The sequence below is a fragment of the Lissotriton helveticus genome, chromosome 3_1 (genome assembly GCF_964261635.1).
Source record: "Lissotriton helveticus chromosome 3_1, aLisHel1.1, whole genome shotgun sequence".
NCBI lineage: Eukaryota > Metazoa > Chordata > Amphibia > Caudata > Salamandridae > Lissotriton > Lissotriton helveticus.
Window position 1 is genome coordinate 618,965,603 of NC_136061.1, and position 25,610 is coordinate 618,991,212.

At 44.5% G+C, this 25,610-nt stretch overlaps 1 protein-coding gene across 2 annotated transcripts in view; it reads right to left on the bottom strand.

The window, feature by feature from the left end:
- Positions 1–770: 770 nt before the first annotated feature.
- FEN1 (flap structure-specific endonuclease 1) overlaps positions 771–25,610 on the bottom strand; it is a 388,273-nt gene continuing 363,433 nt past the window's right edge. The window contains exons 1-2 of one of the 2 annotated variants that reach the window (XM_078680608.1): positions 15,515–15,621; positions 771–1,988 (exon numbers count right to left, since the gene is read on the bottom strand). In XM_078680608.1, the coding sequence (XP_078536734.1) occupies positions 775–1,920 (1,146 nt within the window). In that variant the 5' untranslated portion in view covers positions 1,921–1,988; positions 15,515–15,621 and the 3' untranslated portion in view covers positions 771–774. Of the gene's footprint in view, positions 1,989–15,514; positions 15,622–25,610 lie in introns of those variants that run through there. The other variant, XM_078680609.1, reaches the window with a different exon arrangement.

Below are 25,610 nucleotides of genomic sequence, written 5' to 3' on the forward strand. Positions count from 1 at the left end.
AGGACAGCCTGAGGAACAATGTAGTTCTGGGATATCCAAACCACAAACGTAGTTTAGCTTTAGAACCACGATAGAGACAGCAGAACACACCACTCGTCTTTTGCCACCTTGGTTTTAGCTACTTCAAGATGAAACTGAAAACGGCAAAAAAAATTAGGTTAGTAATCGGCAGATAAAAAAAAAATACGTTTTACAGCGTATAATGTTCTGTATTTTTGGGGAATGTATAAATTGGACATCGAAATAGGTTATCATGAACACAACACACGGTAAATGCCTGCGTTAGTTTGCAGAAACGACCACAACGTTAAACAATTCTGATAATCTTGCAATTTCTTTGCAGAAAATTATCAATAACTGTTATGCATTTAATGGTTGATTAGTTAAGTTGGTTTAATGCGTCGTATCAGGTGATCTAAAGTGTCAGTTACATTTTACATTATTTGTGAAAAACCCAAGGTTTCTGCCCACTCCGCACTGAAAATCACACACCACGTCACGTGATCATGGAGGTGCAAAGAAAAATAGAAGCAATGTGAAACTAACAATCCGTTTGCTTATGTATTTTTTTTAAACAAAAAGTGTTAACTTTATTCAAACTATATTAGTTCAACATTTATCAAAAGAATCACCATGCAAGAGCTTCTGGAAGATGTTTTTTTTGTCGTATTAATCGGTCTAGGAAATCGACAGTGAACACCACCGCACGGGTTTGTAGCAGAATGGTGGAACATATAGCACATTCCACAATGGAGCAACCATAGGGAACAGTTCTTATTTCCCCTTCTTGAATTTCCCTGGAGTAGCGCCACTCTTAGCTTTCTTTTTTGCAGAGCCTTTGGGCTCTGGCACTTTCCTTTTAGTGGAGCTAATTGACCCAGTCACCTTAAAGAAGTCATCCAGTCGTCCTTGCGTGGCACCCTGGCGGTTCTTGGCTAGTTTCTTTGCCCCATTGCGGATTCGATCTTCGCTGAACTGCTTCTCGCCACACATGAACTCCACCAGCTTCTCCTCATCAGGTTCTGTCCATTTGAGCTCAATGCTGCTTGCATCTATCACCTCTGGCTCTAAGAAGAGCCGACGGGCCTCCTTGTGCAACCAGTTCTCAGGGACAGGGTACTTCTTTGTGTCAATGTTCTCCAAGATCTCTTCAATGCTCTTGTACTGTTTGATTAGGTCAATGGCCCGTTTGGGCCCCACACCCCGGATGGTCTCACAGTAGTCACTGCCTAGAAGAATGCACAGGTCCACAAATTGCTCATGTGTCACCTCCATGTCCTGATGGATGCGGTTTAGATGAAACTCTTGGATCGGCAGCTTCTTAGCCTCACTGGCAGTCAGATGCCTCAGCAGAACTGGAGTCCCAAAGGTGAGGGCATCCATATCCTCTGTTGCAGCTGCATAAACTTTGCCTGCCTTAACCAAGGCCGCACAAGTGGCCTCTGCCTCGCATGGGGCCTCTACATAGGGGACCCCCATCAAAGTGAGCAGTTTCTTGCACTCGTCATTATGCTGCTTGGTAACCTTCACCAGTCTTTTATTGAACTTTTCAATGTTCTCTGCCTCGCCCGCCTCCACAGCAGCCTCTAGCTTCTTCTCTGCCTCCGCCCGCCTCTCACTGCGCTTGACAAGTTCACCAGATTTCAAATCAGGGGGCTTCCCATCAAAGACGTAGACCGGTTTGATGCCACTGTCAACCATGCGGATAGTGCGATAGAACATGCCCATCAGGTGACTGGTGGTTTCACCATCTTCATTCTGCAACACATTGCCATCCTGGCGCACTGCAATTAGAAACTGGTAGATGCTCATTGAGGCATCAATGGCCACCTTCCTACCAAAGTAACTTTTGAAGTCATTCTCCTTGATGGCCCCAGGAGCCACATCTGCAATCAGCTTGGCCAAGCCATGAATTCCCATCCTGGTCACAGTGAGCAAGAGTCAGGACAACAAATGATTCCGGCTGGTGTTCTTTCACTGGTACGTCCCTGCATTTAAAATAAAAAAAATATAAATTCAGGGCCTTTGGTGGTCATATCACTGCAAATACAAGATTTGAAAAAATATATTATTGTCTACGGGTGCTCGTGGAAGACAATTTCTATGGACTGGAATCTAAAGAATGCTAAAGTGAATCTGGTATTTTACTGACCTCGGATGGTCGTTTTCTATCAAGACAGTTAAATAGAGGCAGTTGAACAGAAATGAAGAGTCCCCAAGCAGAAACAGACAAGTCCTAGAGCTGATCTCCAGAGCTCACAGTACTTACACATATATGTATATACAAATGTATATAAAAGCGGTCATGAATGCTCGACCTAAAAACTAAAAGGTAGGGTCAAAAATAGAGGGGGGTGGGCAGAATGGATGGCCTAGTCTTTAACAACTACAGTAAACGGGAACCGTAACCCCAAACACAGGTTTCTTCCTCTAGAATTTGCCTGGGCAAATGCATTCTTGTGAATAAGGAAAACTGCACGTACCAATGTGTTTTGATAATTAGGTAGTGACAGCACATACGCCTCTCCAAGCCCATGAAGTCTGAAACTCCGTTGTAGCATGCTAGACTTTATCCACATATAAAAAATAAAATTTTAAAAAAGACGTGTACTTCTGTTGCAAGAGTTTAAGAATTAGGTTGCTGCACTGGTCAGACTACCTTCTTACTGAAGCAAAACCAATGACCCCAATTGGCACTGAAGAACACACCATGCACCCACACTAGCAGGGTCGCAAAGAAAAACACCAGATCCCCCCCACCCTCCATCTCATGATGATCTCAACACATTTAACATAGCAAATCCAGCAATCCATCCTTCTTGAGGAGACTCCATGCTTATTCCTTAGAATTATATGGCACAGCCAACACCCAGACAACCTCATATCCCCAAACCACTGGACCTTAATGCACAAAATTGCCTGAAGAGGAGTACTTTCCCACCATAAGAACTACAACCTTAGTAAGAGATCCACTCCTCGTATTGAACTACACACCAGAGTCAAGCAACACATAGAAAAACCAGAGTTCATGAATGTACCGATCACTCGAAAGCCAACAGGGTTGCTGTTGCCTTCCTAAATGATCAGACTACTCAATTCTGGCTCAAGCCTCGAGGCGGGAGCAAAGTGCAACTAAAGAAGAGGAAATGCGTTGATCATAGGTCTTGAACAGGTTTCACTTATGAACTAATGTCATGGTGAAGGTAAGTCCAATGTTTGCATCCAGCACATTTGGTGCACAATTGTAGGCCTTTTCTCCTACACCCATCCATCAATTAAACAAAAGCTAAACTATATTATCACCATTTAGCATATGCTTTCACACTCCTTGGATAAAATGTTGTCAATTTATGTGGCACTGAGTGTGAACAATTTATTCATGTATTGTGTTGTTTTCCAAACCTAGTTTCAGTAGAAAGGTGTTTAATAATCATAGAGTGCTTTCTCAAGGACATTATCCTAAAGTGTAAATGTAATAACTCAAATGATGCAGTCCCAAAACTATGCAGTGTACAGATCACATCGTAAGGATCTGCGCCACAGATTTAGCACTGTTGCAGGGCTATGGCACTGCCAACATGGTAAAGAACTTCAAACCAGCGACTGTTACAATCACTAAAGACTAACCCCTATTCTATGGCAATTGCATTTATGTAGTGCTTCCTACAACCGACAAGGCATTGTAGCACTTTATGGCAAGTAGGATCCTACTGAACACCAACTGACAAGTAGCATAAAGTCAAAAGAACCCTAACACGTGAGGGTTGAGTGAATGCATGTGCTGATAGCGAAATCAATCATGGGGCACCTTCAAGTTTGTTACAGTGTTCCCATCAGAGTCCATCCTGTACCGCCCTACATCATTTGGGAAGGTTACCATAGGTACACAAGGAGAGACCCAGTGTCCGATTTGGCACAGCGTAAGCCTGATGGTAAGAAATTACCCAATGAGATATATCTAACAGGTAGGGATCAGGATGTGACTACTAAGCAGTGCTAAATATTAAAGAAAATAAAGAATTATTCAAAAAGTGGCGATTTAAAAATGGGTCGAAGAAGCAACCTTCCCAAATGATGTAGGGCGGTACAGGATGGACTCTGATGGGAACACTGTAACAAACTTGAAGGTGCCCCATGATTGATTTCGCTATCAGCACATGCATTCACTCAACCCTCACGTGTTGGGGTTCTTTTGACTTTATGCTACTTGTCAGTTGGTGTTCAGTAGTCTTAAGGGATGTAGCATTTAGGTCGTTAAATTTCCCTTAGACCCCCTTTAGTGTATTTTGTAGTTAGAGCAGCCGCACGGCTGCGGGTCATTAATTTTTCTTTTCTTGTCTTTAAGCTAGTGCGTACATGTAATTTCATGCATACTCACGGTTTTATATACACACGCACATAGACTCAGTGGAAGTTGAGGTACGAGGTTGGCTGAGGCAATAGGCCTAGAGACACCGTGACTCTTTAAATATGGCTATGAATTTGGGCTTGGCCTTTGATGAAGACGAAATACAGAGCATTTTACTAGAGAATCCCAGTATAGTGGATCAGGTACCAGCCACACAAGCCAACACCGATAAAGGATGGTCGAAAGTTCTCGTGCTTAAAAAGAACCAAGCCAGGGTATGTGTGCACGGTACCATAATGGCAGAATATTTGCGTAGCAATTGCGCACCGAGTGGGTTGATAGTTAACAACGTACCCCGCCTATTCTTAGATGATAAAGACTTCCTGAGGGACTGGTATCTCATAGCGTGGCGATGCACACGCGACTGGCTAGTCTTGATTATCAAGACGGCCAAAAAAACAGCAGATAATATTCTGGTTGAGATACAGACCCTAGAAGGACAAATAAGAGCTACGATATCCTCTAGCAAAGTTTTCTCGAAGAAACAGGAAGAAGGAAACAAAACTAGTAAAGATTTCCGGGATTCAACTCTGTTCACGAAGTTAGAGAAATTCAAAAAAGATCTGGCGAATTTCAGTACTAGTAAAGTCTACCCTTACACAAGTGATGACTATTCCCCCCCTACATATAATAAAAATAACCAAAAAGCAAGCTCCAATTATGGCTCCTCTGGCTCAGATAACGACTCGAGCGACCCCGATACCCCTCAACAGGGAGACTCCTCCAAGAAACAGAGGGGTAGAGGTAACAATAGGAGGAGTTGGAGAGGCTATGGTCAACAGTTTGGACCACCACCACCACCTTGGTGGCAACCCTCACCATGGGGACCTCCAGCTTATCCTCCTATGATGGGGATGTACGATCCACATCAATCCTTTCAAACATATGGTCAGCAGCCTTTTTTAGGGTCTGGCCGGAGAGGACGAGGACGCCAACGGCCAGCGCAACAAGGCCATGTGCGCTGGAATCTACCACAACCACCGCCTCAAGCGATGGGACTGAGGAGCGGGAAGGTAGTGGGTCAGGATCAAGCGGGGACATCGAGCGGTCAAACATCGTGATAAATCTAAGCTCGCATCAACTCACAGAGACAGAAGAGAAAGCTCTGAACAAGGGCTTAGGCTTTGTCTCCACTAATAAGAGTGATCCCTTCATTACCCAAATTGAAATGGGAAAGTTCTATCGAAAGATAAGACTACACTACCTTTTTGCACATAAACAACAAGCTACAACTCAAGCGACTACGATAACCAGAAACACTGGGTTAAAAAAAACCCTCTACTTTCAATCCTACTACTATGGGGATTCCAGCTAAAGTCATCACTTTTGAAGAAGCTGTAGACCAAGATCTGAAACTTTTTCGGAAAGAACATAGACCTTTCCAGAACTTCTCACGTAGAGAACAAGATGCTATTACCAATCTAGCCAATAATCCGGCCTTGGTCATCAAACCGGCCGACAAAGGTGGCGCAACTGTACTACTTGACTCCGATGCCTATAGGCGTGAGTGTCTTCGCCAACTAGAGGATACCAGGGCATATCAAAAGCTGACCTCAGACCCCACTGCAAGATTGACTAAACAAATAGCACATATAGTGGAGGAGGCCCTCAGTGAGGGCTGGATTACAGCTAAAGAAGGGCAGTTCCTATGCACTACGAACCCAAGAATTCCCTACTTCTACCACCTACCAAAAATACACAAGCCCCAGCGTCCACCTCCAGGTCGCCCAATCATTTCGGGGATTGGCTCTCTCTTAGAGCCCCTGTCAACATTTGTTGATGTGTTTTTAAAACCAATGGTGAGTGAAATGCCAACTTATCTCAAGGATACTAAGGATGTACTAAGACTGTTGAGAGACATCGAATTTGATGATAGGACTGACATCCTGGTATCTTTTGATGTGGAGAGTTTGTACACCTCAATCCCACAGAGAGAGACATTAGAAGTAATTGAAGCACTCCTGTTGGAGAGAGATCTCGATTCCATCACCCCAGTCAGGCTCATAATGGCTCTGGCAACTATAGCCATGACGGAAAATTTCTTCCAATTCGAAGATTCGCTCTATCTCCAAATCAGTGGGACGAGCATGGGCAGCATTTTTGCTCCGTCGTTAGCGAATTTGTATGTTCATAAATTTGAAACAGACAACATCTTCTCAGACACCAACCCTTTCACAGACAAGGTGTGTCTGTGGAAGCGGTATATTGATGATATTTTGGTGGTCTGGAGAGGGAGTGAAGAGGAATTAACAACATTTCACGAGTGGCTTAATAGGAGGAATTGTTTTCTACGCTTTACGATGGAGTACAGTAGATCCAAATTAGCGTTCCTTGATATTTTGATAACGCCTTCAGCCACCGGTTTGTCTTCAGAGTTGTATCGCAAACCGATGTCAAGAAATTCATTACTAGACTACAACAGCTGTCATCCGAAATCTCTTCGAGATAATTTGCCATATGGGCAATTCGTGCGCATACAAAGAAACTGTTCCACCAAAGATCGTTTTGAATACCATGCCGTATGCCTTGAAAAAGATCTAGGCCAGAAACATTATCCTAAACACCTGGTCAAGAGGTCAAAAAAGAGAGCCTCAAATAACAATCGTGAGGGGTTACTGGAAGTTTTACCACCTAAACCTCATCACGATCGGATGACTTGTGTGAGCACTTTTACCACACAATCCAACGAAATTCAGCGAATCATAAAAAAACGCTGGAGTATTCTCAATACTGGAGGTGATACCATCCCAGCTCCGTTGTTCGCCTTCAAAAGAGGGCAAATCTAAAGGATAGACTGGTCCACACGCGTCCCAAAGGAGAGTTACCACGAGCTCTTGGCACATTGTGGAACATGCCTGCGGCCACAGGACACCATCCCTGTGGGAATTGCGCAGCCTGTCCCAATACAACTAGATCACAAAGCATCGACATAGGGACAGATAGACCGTGGGAGCAACGTTGATTCACAAATTGCAACAGCTCCAATTTGGTGTACTTAATAAGCTGCCCTTGCAATAAGAGATATGTGGGCATGACCACTCGCAAAATTAAGACACGCATTTGTGAACACAAAAGCTCCATCCGATGCTCTAGACAGTCAACCAGACTGACGAATCATTTTTTATTAAGCATACTCCGTCTGATCTGCATTGGACTGTGATAGAGCAACCATTGATACCGACCCATATCACAGACATAAAGAGTTTCCTGTTCCGACGTGAACAGAGATGGGTTTACAAATTGGGGACAGATAGGCAAGGACTGAATGAAGATATTCCTTGGATGTCGCTCTGAATTTAACAGCCTCTAAAATCAGTGCTTTGACATCCATGAGCTATATACCCGAATTATGCACTTTCATTATCTCATTAATGAGTCTTCCCGTTGTCATGAGTGTCATGTGACGGAATCACAATAACTCTTGTACACATAGCCTATCTGATGATTTCATGCCAGAGGGGCGTGATCACCCACTGACGTAAGATACGATCAAGTAGTGTTCTAGCAGTAGTCAGAGTGGCAAATGAAACGAAGGGTAGATGTTGGCTATGGGTAAACGCTTACAGCGTGATTATATTGCCCAATAGATTCCACTAACAAAGGTCAAGTGACACCAGATGGCCCTCTTGTATGTACACTGTAATCAGCATGTAGTGCACAGGATAAATGATAAAGCGCGATATTAATTTAGATGAGTGAGGCGCTGTTGTCTAGATCGAGATGGTATATTTGGGAGTACTTGTAAGGAATAATCGTTCGTCAATAACTTTTCACTTACACTCGTTCTAAATGTTGCCTCTAAATTTTCAGAGGTTCGCATACCTTGTAGAGTGATGTCTTCACCCCTTAATTTTAATAAATTCATCTGTGAACCCGAGAACGCAGATCGAGTAGTCCGTGATTATATTCTAAACGGGCCACGGTAAAACTACATTACCCATGAGTCTGAGCGCGACGCATGAGTGTCATCGCGCCGCGCCGACCAATGGGGAGAGAACACAGCATATCCGGTAATAGACAGACGACGCTCCTGGTTACGAGCGCAGCGTCCACCACCCGGTATGTAAATAGAGACTTATAAAAGTCTGCTTACTCACACCGCCGGTACCTCCCACAGACAGCCCAGTTGGACGTCTGGAGTACCGACGGTTAGGTGAGTTAGGAGACACGCAGTAAGATCTCTCAGAACCATGTGATGTTGAGTGCCTTGCTTTGGCCAGAGAGTACTTCCTTTTAACTGGTCCATTGTGTGTGTTTGTTGTTTGCACAGAGCGGGGCTCCGCAGTACCTGAGCTAATGCCGGGTGAGGTGGGGCAACATTCTCCTTGAAATAGGGTGAGTGTTTTTATACGAGTGAAAACTTGGCTCTCTTGTGAATATTTGTAAGAACAAGATAAGTGCTACAAGCAATGAATTATTCATCATTGTTAGCGGGAGATTGTATAGATTGACGCCTCGCCAGAGAGTGTTGCTAATTGGCATGTTCTCTTTTTCTTTTTATGCATGTGCTGTTGTGTGAAATCCAACGGTCCTCTCATCAGGAGAATCGAAGGTGACATTTAATTTATTTGATTTTTCTTGTTTACCATGCACTAATTGAGCAGTAGCAAAATAGGTCCTGACGAAGCAGTAAGTGACCCCGGGGCACAGGTAAAGCTGCAGAAACATGTCGACCCTGACCATGTAAACTGTCTAGGTAGTTATTTGTTTGACACTACCTCTTGCACTGTTTTTAGAGAGTGGGAGCAGAAGGTTGTTAATAAATTCATTTTCCTTCTTCGACCCATTTTTAAATCACCACTTTTTGAATAATTCTTTATTTTCTTTAATATTTAGCACTGCTTAGTAGTCACATCCTGATCCCTACCTGTTAGATATATCTCATTGGGTAATTTCTTACCATCAGGCTTACGCTGTGCCAAATCGGACACTGGGTCTCTCCTTGTGTACCTATGGTAACCTTCCCAAATGATGTAGGGCGGTACAGGATGGACTCTGATGGGAACACTGTAACAAACTTGAAGGTGCCCCATGATTGATTTCGCTATCAGCACATGCATTCACTCAACCCTCACGTGTTAGGGTTCTTTTGACTTTATGCTACTTGTCAGTTGGTGTTCAGTAGTCTTAAGGGATGTAGCATTTAGGTCGTTAAATTTCCCTTAGACCCCCTTTAGTGTATTTTGAAGTAGGATCCTACTCCAGAACCAATGGTTAGTTGTTAATTCAGTGGGTATGAGATTAGTCTCGTGCTCTTAAGGAAAACATTCCATGCACTTTACTCCTCTGGGATTAAGGGTAGCTAACCGGGTTCATTAGTAGGGGCTATGTGAGGTCAAGCAAATGGTTTGTGGATTAAATAAATAGACTAGACAAGATTAGGTTATGGTAGGATGCCGGGCCATAATTCGAAGGTAAAGATGGTGTAATCTATTAAATGTATAGGCCGTTTGCAAACACAAATAATAGAGATTAAGCAGATAGCCATGCAATTTAAAATAGGCCACATACTCAGATTGAGGAGGCATGCAAAAGATTGGTGGTAAGGAGATGGTTTTACAAAACAACTATAGGGGAGGTAATCCAAAGTGTTATGGCAATTTACAGTGCAGGGGTTGGGAATAAAGTGGGAGTATATCACATAGTCTGAGGATGTAAAACTGCATTAAGAAAAATACCGGGATCTGAATGTGACCTACATAAGATTTTCCTCCAGGAGAATTAAGCCCGAGTTTGTCTACTTCCATTACAAAGACCAAGTATGCGGTTTACACCTTCCTTGTTGCATTAGTTACCTGCAGTTTACATATAGACTCTAAAGAAGAGATAAATTAACCCACTGCCACCGTACATAGCCCATGCTCTTTACCTGCAGCCACTTGATTATATTCCTTGGCTAACTTGCTGGGCTGAAACACATTGGGCTGTAATATTGGCCCTCTTCACCACAACCTCTCTAGGTACACAGGGAGACCTGCACAGTGCACATGCTGTGCAAGTCGTAAAGCCAGACCACAAGAAACTACAGGGGACCTTGGGATGGATGCCTAGCATTAGCCATCACCATTATTTGTGCACCATCTTCTGCTGGCTTAGTTTTGTTTCTGCCCAACAAATCGCCCATGTTCATTCTCTAATCAAGCCTCGCCGACCGCACTACCTGCCAAGTGGTTTACACACAGAAGAAAAAAAAATACTTCAAAACTGTCCCACGCCAGGCTCCTGGATTGGGTAGCTACCAAACTACACATGTCCAACGCGGTCCTTAAATCAATAGCCTTCGTATGGTAATCTACCCAATTGCTGTCAGAAATGTGATAAAAGTTGGAGCAGAGGTGATGTCCAAGTCAGCGATTCCCATCCGCTTGTAGCATTATTAAAGGTGGATCGTTAATATCAGATTAATAACCACCAATCCAGAACTCTCAAATTTAGTAAAATAAAATTGCGACAGCCGAAATAAAAGTGCCACTGTCATAACCAGAAATTAAAATCCTTAACACAACTGACCATGGACGCAGCCATTCTCTCCCTCCCCACCTATGTTTAGGTTTTCTTCATTAGTTCTGGGATTAGAGATAGAAAAAAAAACGTGTTTATTTTCCCTACACACACACATTAAGTGAGTTTCAACATAAAAAAAAAAATGGCACTTGTCCGAATAATTACGATATTTAAACTGCCAACAAGAGCATGAAGCATTTTTACTAAATTTGTACTATTGAACCCACGTGCAGCGTATACATATAAAAAGATTCCTGGAGCTCCTTTCAGTTCAGAAAGGCCGTTCAAAAAGCCACACATATATACACGCATACACTTTTTCCATTGAAAGGTTAAAGAGACGTTACAGTTGGGTGTAGTAATAAGATCTTACTTTACATTGAGAAAAAAACAAAATTCATAGTTCGCTTCGGGAAGGCCGCTCATGCAGCAAGCCTATCCACAACGCAAAGTCCCTCTTTGTATACACCAAGTAATTGTGGTAGCAACAACATGCTGATCAAATATTCCAATCTGGTCTTAACCTGAAAATAGGTAACGTGCCAAAACCAGATCGCCAACCTAACTTCGTATAAAACACGACACGTAGTTTCTAAATCATGCATTACTCGTTTTGTTGCGACGTACAGCACTTCGCTACTTTGCAGCTAGGTTCATGCTTTATAAATAAGGCTCCCTGCTTTCCGTTTTTACGAATAAATACAGACAGAAAACATTTATTGGTCTGTATTTTTAAATGTGGATACAAAACGGAAATTGGGTTGCTTTCTGAGTAATTTTAAATACCGTCTGTCATGACTGCCAGGCCAATAGCTGTGTGGATATGGGTAAGTGGGCTACAAAAGAAATGAATTTTAGTAAAGAGTCTTTAACAGTTGGTATTGAAATTTGTATATTTTCTAATCACACCAATTGGTCAGTGGGTGTTTACAGCATTGAAACCTAGTATGCATTCAAGCATGAGTGCATATTTACCGGTTAAATACATTTGGAAATATACTAATTTCAGCTTACTTTTTCCATAAAACCCAAAATAAATATGGATAAATGCAAATAAAATTAGCAAAAAATAAAAAGATAAATACAGACGGGAAATGTAAAAAAAAAAAAAAAAACACACCATAAAACCTGGAGCCCTATTTATAAACACCCTAAACAAAAATAAACATACAACTTGCTTTTTATGTAGCATTGTAGACTACGGTTCTGCCTCCAGGCGAGTGCGTTTTAGCAAGGTTATCTTCTTCTAGAGGGCAATCACACTTAAAAACAATCATTTGTAACAAAACTGTAAAATGTTGAAAATATGGAAGTTTCGCATCGTATTACCAAGTGGATTCAGGGCCGGCGCTAGGCATGGGCAGCATGGACGGCTGCCCAGGGGCCGAGCTCAGCCCACCAACAGGGGGCCTCGCAAAAGTGTTTCTCTACCAGCCTCGCGCCTGTGGTGAGCACTGCGTGGCCCAGGGAAGGGCTGCCTCTCCTCTGGGCTTCGCAAGCATGTGTAAGAATAGGAGAAGAGGCCCCCCCCCTCCCCTGTGCCTCGCAGCACTGGTTAATGGCTGTTAACCCCAGGGAGGGGGCCCCTTTTCCCCAGGGCTGTGCAGCCCACATGTAGTGCGAGGCCCATCTGCATTTGCAGCTTTGACCTGTAATTGGGGACAGGGTCGGATTGCGAAGGCAAGCAATCGAGCATTGGCCGATGGGCCGGTGCTGAAAGGTGTGACATGTGGGCCGGTTGTTAAAGGGCCTCAACTTCATTCCTGCCTCCCAGGCCATCACACTTCTGGCTTTTGTGTGCGGGGCGAAGGTGTTAAGTGTGGCAATCTGCCTTAATTGTGGCCAGGTGTTGATCTAAGTGTTGTGTCATTCTCCCTCAGCCCCCCATTGAGGCCGCAAAGAAGTGTCTTGCATCAGACCGCTCCCCTGCCAGGCAATGGTGGGTGGGGGCAGGTGGGAGTATGCCGGGCCGTCACTGAGGGAGCAGGTTTTTGGCTATGGGTAATTGACACCTTAGCCTCCATCTTAGCTGCCAAGGTTTCAAATTGCTATGTGTGAAATTGTCATAATTCAGAGTCATTATGACGACCATGAGTGACCCTTTCTAGTACGCAAAATCAAGCAACGATGAAGAGGAAAACATATAAAATAACGTGGGACCCAGCTCAAACAGGGTGTGTGAAGACCCAACTGAGGCACGAAAACATCATGGACCTGCCTGGACATCTGTGTTGATGGGCAGGCCGGCAGAATCCTGTCTTCCAGCCTTTGGCGACTCGTACTGGGTCCCCTGGCTCCACCCATGAAGTGAATGATGCTGTTGTTTAGAGCATCAGCCTATCAAGGGCCTCTCTGCCACGTGGGACACAGCCCTATCAAACAACACACTCCACCGGTGCCTACTGTTGCTGGGCGGGCGGGCCACCGGAAAAACAAAATTCAGATTGCCAGCCTATGTGGTAGGCCCCCTCCCCGCTGGCAAACTCGGGCCTCTGACATCACGTGAGTGACCTGGGCCAACTGGGAACGGGGACGGACCCATGTCAGAGAGGGCCCAACAACATGAACAGGTGTCATTTATATATACATTCGATCGGATCAATCCACCTATGTCACTCTACAGAGTAACAACTTTAAAGTAACACCGGCAGGAACGACTGCAGATTCCTGATGTGATTGTGCGCTGCACTGGCACCATCACTGTCTATTACAAACACACACAGGCTCACAGTGCCTGGTACTTACGGTCTTGGGCCACGGCCGTGGATGAGTCTGAGTCAGTACGGAGTCCGACTGTGGCGCATGCAGGCAGTGACTCAGGTCTGCTTAGTATACATCTGAAGGGCGTCGCTTCGCTATTTCAAGGCATTACTACACACCTATTCTTGAATTACTTTAACAGCAGGCACTTGCTCACTTTGTGAAAGGAGAGGAGCGGCAATTCAGCATGGGGCGCCTCTTGGCCGCAGCGACTTCCGCCGCAAATGTCATCTGCTCGGGCATACTTCAGTGACTCCACTAGGGTGGAGGAGCGTCACCCCACTGCTTTCTCGCAGAGCGAGAAGCAGAAATATAAAATGCAAAAACTACCATTTTATGTTTCTGCTACTCACACTGCGAGAAAGCAGAAGTGTTTGGTTGGGGGCAGGCGGGTCTGCTTTAGGGCAGGGGAGGAGTGCCTTGCCCCCTGCTAAGGGCCCTGACTGTTTGGTCGGCCCTCCGAGACCGACCTAACCAGTCATGCACACTCTGGCCTTTCTCCATGTAGGCACCAATGCACCCTACATGGAGAAAACGCCCTCCCAACCAATCACAATGCTGCCATTGGGGAGGGAGGCTGCCTGCTTCCTGTTCCTGCCAGAGGCAGGAAAGAAAGAGAGCAGGTCAGGAGCAGAGATGACACGAGACCTGGGAAGGTAAGTTTATTTAATAACCCCTGCGAGACCTCCCACCCGCGAGTCATGCTAGCCGCAACTGGATTTTACATGCAAATTAGAGGGGCCTCACATCTTCCCTTTCGCCCGGGGCCCCAGAAGTTCTAGGACCGGCCCTGTTCAGATTGAATAGTTCACCATGGTACCTCGCCTCACCGTCATGCACCCATATGCCGCTCTCCGCTGCGCGCTTGTACATGCTCTCAATGGCCTGTACAGAGATGTCCTTCGACTGCTCTCCCTGCCTCACTTTGCACGCCACTCCGATCATCTCCCTTTATCCGGACCCCTCGTCTCTCATTCTGGTACCCATGCGTATCCTTTCCTCCAATTATCCCTTCCCACAACGGTCAGGGGTAACTCCACATAGCCTCATCCAGTTTGTCTTCAAAAAAATCCCTACCGATCTTCTTTGTAGTCTGCAGGACCACAATATCCTCATTGGATCCCGTATTGTTTTTTTTATTTAGTGCATTTTTATAAAGCGCGGACATTACCCGGTGTCAGAGCGCTGTAGTGTAAAGCGTTGATCATATCCTACTTTTTTCTACTCGCCTCGTCTCACTTTTACCTCCACGCACCCCCTCTCACCAGTCAGTAAGTGTGTCAAGGCCGTGTTGGGAAGCTGTGTCGATGCTTTCCTCTTGCTACTGGTTACATAACGAAAATCGGGTGAACCCAGGAGTCGCTAACGCAGGGCGGGAATTTAGCCAAAGACTACGAACAGCTGTCCGGGTTTGGAAACGAACACAGCTGCCTTTGCTCCGAAGCCTACAAAACTACCAGGTTTAAAAATAATAAATGCAAACGGCTCATTATGCCATATCATATCCCTCCAAGACCACCCTCATGAACTTATTAAACTACAACACCAAACCCGGAGACTCCTCTCCTTGCTACGCAATTCCGTTATACACTTTAAAACACTTTTTAAATAAAGCTACATATAAAGTCCGGACCTCTCTGACGGTGCTTTTCTATGATGAATAGTAAATATCTCCAAAGTGTCTCACAACTTCAAATAGTAAAACTACACGCGGGGCATATTATAAGCCTTGGCAATAAAAAATGATAATTTTATCTCTTGAGCACACTCAGGCATTTTCCTATATACACTAACGGAGGAAGGCTGTCTGGACTCTATGGTAACTACCTGTCCAATACTTACACAGACCAGTCCTAAATCCACACACGTGTCCACCACCGTAGCTGTTTCTCTCATGAAAGTAGTTCAGTCGAAGAGTAGCACTTCCGATCTAATAATAACCAATCCCGTGGCTGAACATATTCCGGGAGTTTTCTGGTAGTGGGCGTTCCGCCGTTGTTTAAGGTGACCTAGGATTGGCGTATTAGGAACTTTAGCCAATCCCAGCCAGTCCCAGTGCGTCATGCAGTATTTAGAAGTACTGATTCGCTGTTGAGTGCGCGCGGCAGAAGGTGCCTAGCTTCGACAGTGGCGGGAGAATAGATCCTGCGGAAGTGATTGAGTTAGATTTGGGACATGGCAATGGCCGGTATCCCACTTTGTCTCCTGTCCTCCTGGTAGGAGAGGGCGGGAGGAAGGGGGAATTGTTAAGCAGACCTGTGAAGTGATGCGAGTGAGAGATAGTTGGAACTTGTCACCGTCTCCCGTCTGCTCACGACTAATAGCCGGGCAGGCCGTTTTGAAAATCATTTTTATATAGGGGTCTTTTCCGAGATCGGTGAAGATGTTTATGCGTTTTTATATAGCGCTTACTTTACCCAAATGTGTCAGAGCGAAGAACGCCACTTAATAAATTCCGAGTATTATGTGACAGTACGTAATTCCACTATGGCTACTTACTTATGGTGAGAGTTTTACCATACCTTTTTGGATTTAAAAATTACATATTCACTGAAGATTACATATTTAAAAAAGTTAGAGCGATTAGGGTGGCACACATACATATTAAATATTTACAGCTTTGAAGCGGGAGGTCGTAATATCTCTTGAGTGTCAGGATAGGGATGGGCTGCCAGTTTTCAAAATTGCATAATGGTTTAAGTATATTGACAATGGATGTCCAGTTTTTTAGGTGACACTGGTTCGATTCGTACCCTGGTGCTACTAAATTTCATCTTCAGAAGGATCACATCAATCATTTGTGGCTTGGCTCACTGTCAGGGGACAATTACCCATGTACATGCTATATATCCTGCATACCATCTGTTCCCCAGAGAGTTCTTAATGTTGCTTCCTAGTCCTTCCCCATCTAGGCTATCATTTAGCTCCTCTATTTTTTGTGATGGCGTGTGTAGCATTTACAAGCTTTTCTGGTCTAGCTTTCATTGAGTAGATCTTTTACCCGTTTATGATTTCTCCTAGGTCAGCTGTTCTTATCCTTAGTCTATGTGCATTGCCTAATCAGGAAGTTTCTGGATATATGACCTGTAGTCAATATTTTCTGCCAATAGTCGTAATTGCTTTGAGCTAAATAACAATATAAAGGTATTTCTCCTATGAGGATAATAGTTTTTAGGTCAAGCCTAGCAGAGCGCATGCCCTGCTCTTCAAGGCATCTTATATTCACTTCTACAGGCTATGGCCATGCTCTCACTGCTGATTGGTTAAAGTGTGTGTCGTTTGGAGAAGCTTGCTTCTCTATGGTTTTTTGTGTTTATATGTCCCACCTTCTCGTGCCTTATGTCTACCCTGGAATATTGGCCTATTGCAGCATCCTTTCTCTGAAGACTTTTTCCATTGTGTTTGCTTGCACTCTCTTCATTTACGTCTGTAGCATTTGTCGCTCGTCAGTCTTTATTTCTGCACAACGTCGCTTTCACTTTCCTTTGTGTTTGCTCACTCTTTATTGACTTGTGTAGCATTCACTACACGTCTTTCTTTATTTGTGCACAATGACGCTTTCAATTAAAATTTAAGGAGCGGCAGAGCTGAGAGCCACGTTTCCACGCATAGCATGTACCTGTGAGCCCAGCTCGCTGTTGTTGACCATTTACTGATTTCCATCTTGTTTTTATTTACAAGGGGCCCTTGTGTGGGTGCGTGTGCGGCTGCGTGCCTTACCAGCACAGCACCCACTTCACGACCGCCAAACTTCTTGTTTCATGAAGCTCAGCAGGCACCAATGTTGCTAAAAGGACACACTTAAATACTTTTTTAAATCTAAAGAAGTCTGCCGCGATGTGCTACTCTTTGAAAGTACGTGCTGTGGCTGACATTACCCTGACTGACCTTTGCAGTCTGGCTGTAGTCACTGCACCTCGGACCACAGACTTTTAATTTAAGCGCCAGGCCCGGGCTATTAAGGAAAAGTACTTGGTGAGTGGGTGGGTCATGTCCGGAATTTCCATCAACAATCAGACACTGGACCCAAATTTATGGTTGGCACTTCTCCCTCAAGTGGTTACACCTAAGAACCACTATGTTGAACAACTTGCACAGAGTGTTAGAGGGGAGAAGTGTGCTAAAAAAAAAATCAATCATAATGCCCTAAAATAACATAGTCCAAAGAGTCTTCTCTGATTTGCATGTTCATTTATCCAAAGCAAATCCAAACGTTTAAATTAAGGAGAAAAGAAATAACAGCAACCGACAAGTGTTTTGCCAGTAGGGTTCAATAAACCAAGGGCTTTTTCAAGTCTTAAGAGCTTGTTTAAGGTCATGTAACTTGTAGGCTGGTCGTCGCTCTTGCAGTCTCTGCTGTCCTTACGGACCACATATCCATAAGGACCACAGGGACTGCAGGAGCGATGACCAGCCTACAAGTTACATGACCTTAAACAAGCTCTTAGCCTTGAAAAAGCCCTTGGCTTATTTAGCCCTATGGGCGAAACACGTGTCGCCTGCTTTTATTTCTTTCCTCCTTCTTGATTTAAACTTTTTGGATTTGCTTCAAATAAATGCAAATCAGAAAATATCTGGACTACGTTATTTCAGGACATTATGATTGAATTATTGGGCACAATTCTCCCATCCAACACTCCTATTAAGAAAAAGACTCAGGCTTTAAGCCATTTATCAGCTCTTGTGCTAGTGTGTGAGCAGGCACAAAGCACAGCGCCTATGATGAGGTGGCTCTGCCCCATGCAGAAGGATGCCACAGGTGAACCAACATAAACTGTTACAAACTCAGGTACACCAAACATTATACATAATCATCTACTACACAACTAACTCAAAGCAAACAAATGCAGTCTCCTTTCCCGCTTCCTTCACCTCCTGCTGCCTCCCTTTGTTGCTGCTTGGCTTGCTGCTCCTCTCACAGTCCTCTCCCTCTCCGAAAGCTAATTCCCCCCCCCCCTCATTTTTAGAGTTGTTTGTTGGCAGATCTGTATAAAGTCAGGCACTTCCACTAGTTCTTTATTTTTCCCCATCCGATTTACTCGTATTGTTGCTCTTCCACAATTTTTCCATTTTTTTTCTTCGTCAGCTTTTTTTTCTCATCGTTATTTGTTTCATTTCCTTGTTCGTCTCTAGTTCATTACCTCCACACTTTCTCTCTGTTTTCAGCCCCTCTATCTGTCTGTGTTTTCTTCTGTGCCTCTTGGCCTTCTCAAGCCCCTTTCCTTGATTATCACATCCTCTCTTTACCTACTCCTTCGCTAGACTCCTCATCTTCATTCCATTTTTCTCCACCCTCAGATTTTATTTCTCTCTCCCCATTCATTCACTTCTCTTCACCTTTTCCATTCTCTTATTTCTGTCTACTTTTGTGTCCCTCCTCCTCCCGTTTTCCCTCCTGTACCCCACTATCATTATTTCTAACTGCCTCTATACATCACCTTCCTGTTGTCAGGGGAGTAACAAAGGGTCCTGCTTTGCAGGGGGCCCCCATCCTTCAAGTGGGCCCCCTGTACAGCCGAAGGCCAACAATATCTCTAAAAGGTCAAATGTGTGAACCTTGGCCTCAGACACAGCCCGCTCTTTGCAGAGAATCAAGTACTGACAGTGTGTCATGATATCCAGATGTCCTGTGCATGGGAAGAGCTGACTCTGTATGATTTCACTGCACCCTGTCACCTGCTAACTCTCGCTGTCCCCCCACCTTCCTCTCTGCCCATTTCGTTTTCGTCACATCCTTTTCACTCCGCTCTTAGAGCCTACACATTCTCTTCCTATTGTCTCATGCAGTGTGTAATTGCAAAGCTTGAGGGGAGGAGCACTTTACATGTGCACAAACTCCGTCTTTTCTCTTTCTTTTAAAGCACTACTCCTACCACTCCTGCTTTCGGCTCTTTCCTCTCCATCCTTTTCCTTCCAATCTCTGTACATAGGTCAAATAATCACTCCACTGCAAACAAAAAAAATAACTAAAAAACATTGTCATTTACAACGCCAATATCTCTAACTTTCTCAAATGCGAGACCAATTGCATTGCAAATTCTTGTTTGAAGTAGTAAAAATAATACTTATTAGAAGTCTACTGTATTGCCTCCCTAGCATATTTGATGTATGCATTAATCAATAAAGTGTTTTAAAATTGGTTTTAGACTGAAGCTGATTTTTAGTACTCATTGGAGTACATATGAATGCACAGTCACTGTTCATGTTCAGACATGTTCCAACGTGAGCTAGCAATCAGCTTCGGAGTAAAGATACTTATTTTGAATTGCTTATGATTTTCTAGAAAATGATACACATCTGCACACTTAGAGAGCCAGTGTTCTATTTGCTCAATGAGCTATGCATGTATATAAACGTTGACTGCCCACAAGGTCCCTTGAGGCTGTATGTTATCCCATCTTTTGCTTTACATGGACAGGCACTTAGGCGTCAAGCAGCAACACTTCTTCGTTTGGTCAAAGCCCACACCTATACTTTATAGCAGAGCTGAAATTCTTCCTCAGGCAGAGTACCACTTCCCAGTAGTTGGGATGAGCACCTTGTCTTGTTACACTCTCTAGAATATTTTAGATTTACAGGGTTCAGATTTCTGATGGCATGCATACATGAGTCAGAAAACCAGTTGGACTGCAACCCATACACAACCTATGTGGAAATGCTTGCATAAGAAGTGTTTCAGGTAATATTCTTTCCATGAGACATGACGGGCAGTTAATGGAACACCAAACTGTCTTTCATAAATGAAAAAGATACGCAGGGATCACTAGAAAACGATTAGCCTGATTTGCAAATGTAAACTTGCACTTTAGTATAGTGTCTTTACGACTGCAAAATGTCAACACATAAGATAGTACTGCTTTATCTATTTATTACGTAGACTATGCAGCCGTAAAGATACTACTAGTAGAATACCATTGTGAATAGCAAACAGTAGTAAACCTATACAAAAGTGTATGTTTGTTTACCTTTGTGAATCAGGCCCAGAGCATACACTCTAAAATATGTTTTTTAATTAAATACTGTCTAGTGAACACACTCGCAAGTTTGAGTAATGTAAAAAATAATCTAACAATATTTCAATTTATTCTTTTGTACTAAAACTGAAATTTACTACCATTTTAACTGCTATGCTAGTTCCAGAATATTTGTAGCATTTTATTAGTAAAAATTCTATTCTAAATTTCAAAGATCGTTAACACCTTCCTGCCTGATTCCAGAACAATAACCCACAATATAATCCATGGTAATGATATGCTAAGGTATAGGTGGTACTTGTAACGGCTGCAGTAATTCCCTTGGATGGGTGGTAACACTGGCACCGGCAGGCCCAGGCCCGGACTGACCGTTGCTGGCACCGGTCAATCCCCCAGTGCGCCGCAAGGGTGGGGGATGTTTCTGTTACAGGGCCGTTTATGCAGCATAGCTGCAAAATCGTCCCTGTAACAAAATAGGCCGAAAACCGGCCGCAGCAAAGAGCTCGGTCGCACCCCCAACATCCCCCAGGGGGCCGGCCGAGCACTTTGCCGGGGACGGTTTTGGTTCCCGGTCCGGCCCTGGGCAGGCCCCGCCGTGTGGGGGGCCCCGGAGCTGCAGGGGGCTTCCTCATTACAGAACTCAAGCCTGCGAGCTCCGGATTAAATCCAGAGTGGGGGCCCCTCTGTGCATCTGGCTGGGGAGCCCCATCAACTTTCGTTACGCCACTGTGCCTTTGTCAGGTTATGTGGTTTTTTTTTGCTCGCAACCGTTTCCTTAGCTGTTAAGGGCAGAAGGGGCAGAAATTTCCTGAGAAGTTTCAAAATGCTGAAGCAAGTACCAGTCAGTTTATTAATTTGATTACACAAATTCAGCTTTTCATCAAACCAGATCCCGAGATTTTTTACCGGGTGTCCAGAAGGAGATGGCCTGGGAGACTCATCAGGCCAGAAGGTGGGCCAAGCCTGGGGAGGACATTCTCCAAAGAATAACATTTCCGTTTTATCCTCATTGCATTTCAGCTGAGCACGTGTCAGCGAATTAAACACTGCAGCTAAACTGGTTTTAACATGGGCAGTGGATGACTCAGATTTTTTCCAAGTGAACAAGAGCTGGGTGTCGTCGGCATAGGCACCAACCATAGCTCCTAGTTCTTCTGCCATCTGAATAAGAGGAGTCATATATAAGTTGAACAAAAGTGGGCTAAGTACCGACCCCTGCGGCACCCCTGTCAAAAGAACTTGGGGAGTGGATGTGAAGGGAGGGATTCACACTTGTTGGGTTCTACATTTCAAGAAAGATTTCAGCCATTCACCGGCGGCACCAATAATGCCTAATTCCTTGAGGCAGTCCAGTAGAATGGGGGAACAGTATCAAAAGCGGCAGAGAGGTCCAACAGGACCCAAACTGCCCTGCCCCCCGCATCCACAGTCTCGGGAATATCTTCCGTGATTTCCACCAGGACATACTCCGTGCTATAGGCAGCCCTGAAACCGTATTGGGCCGGATGAATGAGGCCATGCTGTTCAATAAAGGCAGTCAGCTGCTTATTGACCATCTTTTCACATACTTTGGCAATAGCAGGGAGCAAAGAAATAGGGCGATAGCTAGTCGGGAGGCTAGGATACAAAGTCGGCATTTTGATCAGAGGGATAAGCAGTGCCTATTTCCACTCAGTGGGGACATATGTCCAGCCGCGGGCCGTGGAGGGAGTTACGGTGGGGCAGGGAGGAGGGGAGGGGAGGGGCAGGGTGGAAAGTGTTAAAAACCGGCATATGGATAATTGCAGGTAAGTAAACAATTTAATTATTAAAACGAATTTCGTAGCACACACTGCATCGCATTTTGTGATGCAGGGCGTGCTACGAAATTCGTTTTAATAGTTAAATCAAGGTGACCCCCTTGATTCGGCGGTTGGAGTCTTTACCGGAGTTCCACATGCTGGAGGGATGCTTACTGATGGGGGATATTGGGGCCCACAAAATTCAGCAAATTTATTAGACACAATACTCAAATTGAGACCACCATCCACAAAATCCGGGAGACCTAGGCCGCTGATCTGCCGGCCCTCACAGATGACGATTGGGGCGAGGCTTTGGGTAGCCCTCGGTATGCCGCTGTGTCTACCAGACACAGACTAATCCAGTTTAAAAACCTTCACAGGGTGTATTACACTAGCCATAGGCTTTGGAAAATGGGTGGAATCCAGTCCCCGATCTATCTCCACTGCCGTGCAGACGGTGGGTCGTTTTTACACACAGTGTGGGGTTGCGTGGTGATTCAGCTGTTCTGGTCCAGTGTGTTGTCTTATCTAGGTCGTGTCCTGGCGTGGGATATCCTCTTGGACTCTAGACCAGCGCTCTTACACAGCACGAAGGACATTGGGGGGAACCGCTACAAGAGACGCCTTTTATTTTTGGGCCTCACCTTAGCTAAGCACGACATAGCACAGCACTGGAAAGAGCTGTCCCCTCCAGTGTCACTAACTGGAGAAAGGCACTGCACAGATATATGTCTGCGGAGGTTGTAGTGTTTCAGGCAAGGGGCTGCCCACAGAAGCACGGAAAGATCTGGTCTTGGTGGGCTGATTACAGGGGTATAGAGTTACCTCCAGTGTCGCAGTCCGCTGCTCGTGACCCTATTAAACAATTGGTGGTGAACAACTTACCTGTCTAGTGCATTGATGTTAATGAATGTGTGTGGAAACTTTCTTGAATCTATATGTAATGTTTTTCATGCATGTATGGTGCGTTTTGGGGATGTTTGGGGGTTTCAATGTACCCAGAGACATTATCTTATGCACTTCCTTTGTATTTTGTTGTTGGACCTTGTCTATCTGTTATGCTGAAAATGCAATAAAATTTTAAAAAGAAAGACTGATTTGCATATGGCTGGGTCTAAACTGGGGTGGTGTGGTGACAAAAGAGCAATGGATTTAACCCAGATCTCTTGACTGGGGTCAATGTTAGATTTGCTCTGCATTCTGTCCATCATCTGTGGGTCTTTCACAAAGGTTCTGAGCACTGTTCCTCCAACCGTTGTGGGTTTCTTAGCTGGGCTGGTTGAAGGTATCTTGTTCAAAGACAGTTTTGTCTTCTGAGCGCTGTGCAGTTAGTGGCACAGTTATCAAATTGGGCAACGGAGTCTTTCCACACTTTGTAGAACCTTCCAGCCCTCTCATCACCTGTCCACAGCTGAACAGCCCAGTCAATGCTATCTCCCTGTCATAGCCTTGGCCATGGAAAAGGCCTGGTCTGGAAGGACCCCACCCAGAGCTACTTGAGGTATGAACATCTGCATATGAAGAGGTGGAGGAAATTACTCCGGAGCATAGGGTGTCAGAGTCCTGGAGGCGTAGGGACTGGGAAAGGATAAAAATAACAGCCCCGTGCACCAGGCCTTTGAGAAAAGACTGCAATGCGATGGGCCTTAATTACAATCCATTGCACAAGAAAAGGACCCTGGGGATTGTCAGTGGGGGCTGATGGGGATTGGGACATTTTTAGGGGGTTCCAAGGTAGAACATTGCTTACATTCCCGGGCGGGGCTTTAATGGGCGAATTACATGGCCTGCACTAATGTCATGTGCATCTGCAAGGAAAGCACAGGCCCGCACTATCCCAGAATAAAGGGAAATGAGGACCTCCTCATCCTACCACCCCATGGCCGCCGGTCACATCTCAGAATAATTTAGCCTACGCTTGTGGCCCCCAATGGTTCCAGAGGAATTTGCTGCAGAATTTGAAGGTATTTTGGGCACGCAACTTCCTTCATTTCCTTGGAAAGGAGCTGCAGGAATGGACCCCAAAGCTTCGCATATTTTGACCCCTTCCCATCAATGCTAAGCGAGAGGCACTCCATTGCTAAAAGGTGCCAGTGTCTCTGGATACATTCCTGCGGGTCAGGTGTAGCTTAGGAATCCTTTGCACTAGAACATGGGTACTCACAAACTTTCTGTCGGGGGCCAAAATTATAGTGTAGGTGTGGCCAAGGGCCTCACCAGTAGGGGCTAGGTCAGTGGGGGCAGGGTCAGTTGGGGGCAGGGCTAGAGTAAAAAAAAAATCATACCTGTTTCAAAACATTAGACAATGTGACACTGCTATATTTCAAAAGCATATGTAACTACAAAGAGCACATTTTGACAATATATTCGTATTAACAGACAATAGCAGTCTTAAGAGGCATTGCATAGCTCCATACACACTTTGACCCCAATTCCATCAGTCTCTCTCTGTCAGTCTCTCTCTCTTTCAGCCAGTAAGTCTCTCTCCCTCTCTCAGACAATCTCTCTCTCTCTCAGTCAGTCTTTCTCTGTCAGTAAGTCGCTCTCTCTGTCAGTCTCTCAAAGGGCCATGACCGATAAAATTAAGGGGTTGGCTTAAAAACATGTAAACAAAAATCGTTGTTTAGCATAGTGTGCCACCCTACTGGTATATTGCTGTTTGTCATTGAATCCAGATAAATCAGATACAACCAGTGACATTATACCTGCAACAAGTCAGGACTATTGGCTTTGCCAATAGTTGTTAGATGCATGAGATAAATAAGCAACAACTATGGCTTTGTTGTATATAAATTATAATATTGAAAATGTGTCAGTTCTGTAAAGATGAAACTGTGAAAGAAGTAAAACCAGTCTATATGAAATGACATCAAAATCTTTGTGCAATGATGCTGCTACTGAGATTATATTTTCTTTGTTCACCCGAAGGGCGAAAATGGAGACCCCGATAGTTTTTTGCATAAGATAAATAAGCAACAACTACGGCTTTGTTGTATATAATATATAACATTGAAAATCCTTCAGTTCTGAAATGATGACATTGTGAAAGAACTTAAACGAGCCTATTTGGAATTACATCAAAGGCTTTGAGCTGCTGTTGAGGTGAGATTTATCTAAGGGCGAAAATGGAGACCCAAGTGGTTGTTAGTTGCATAAGATAAATAAAACTATGGCTTTGTTGTT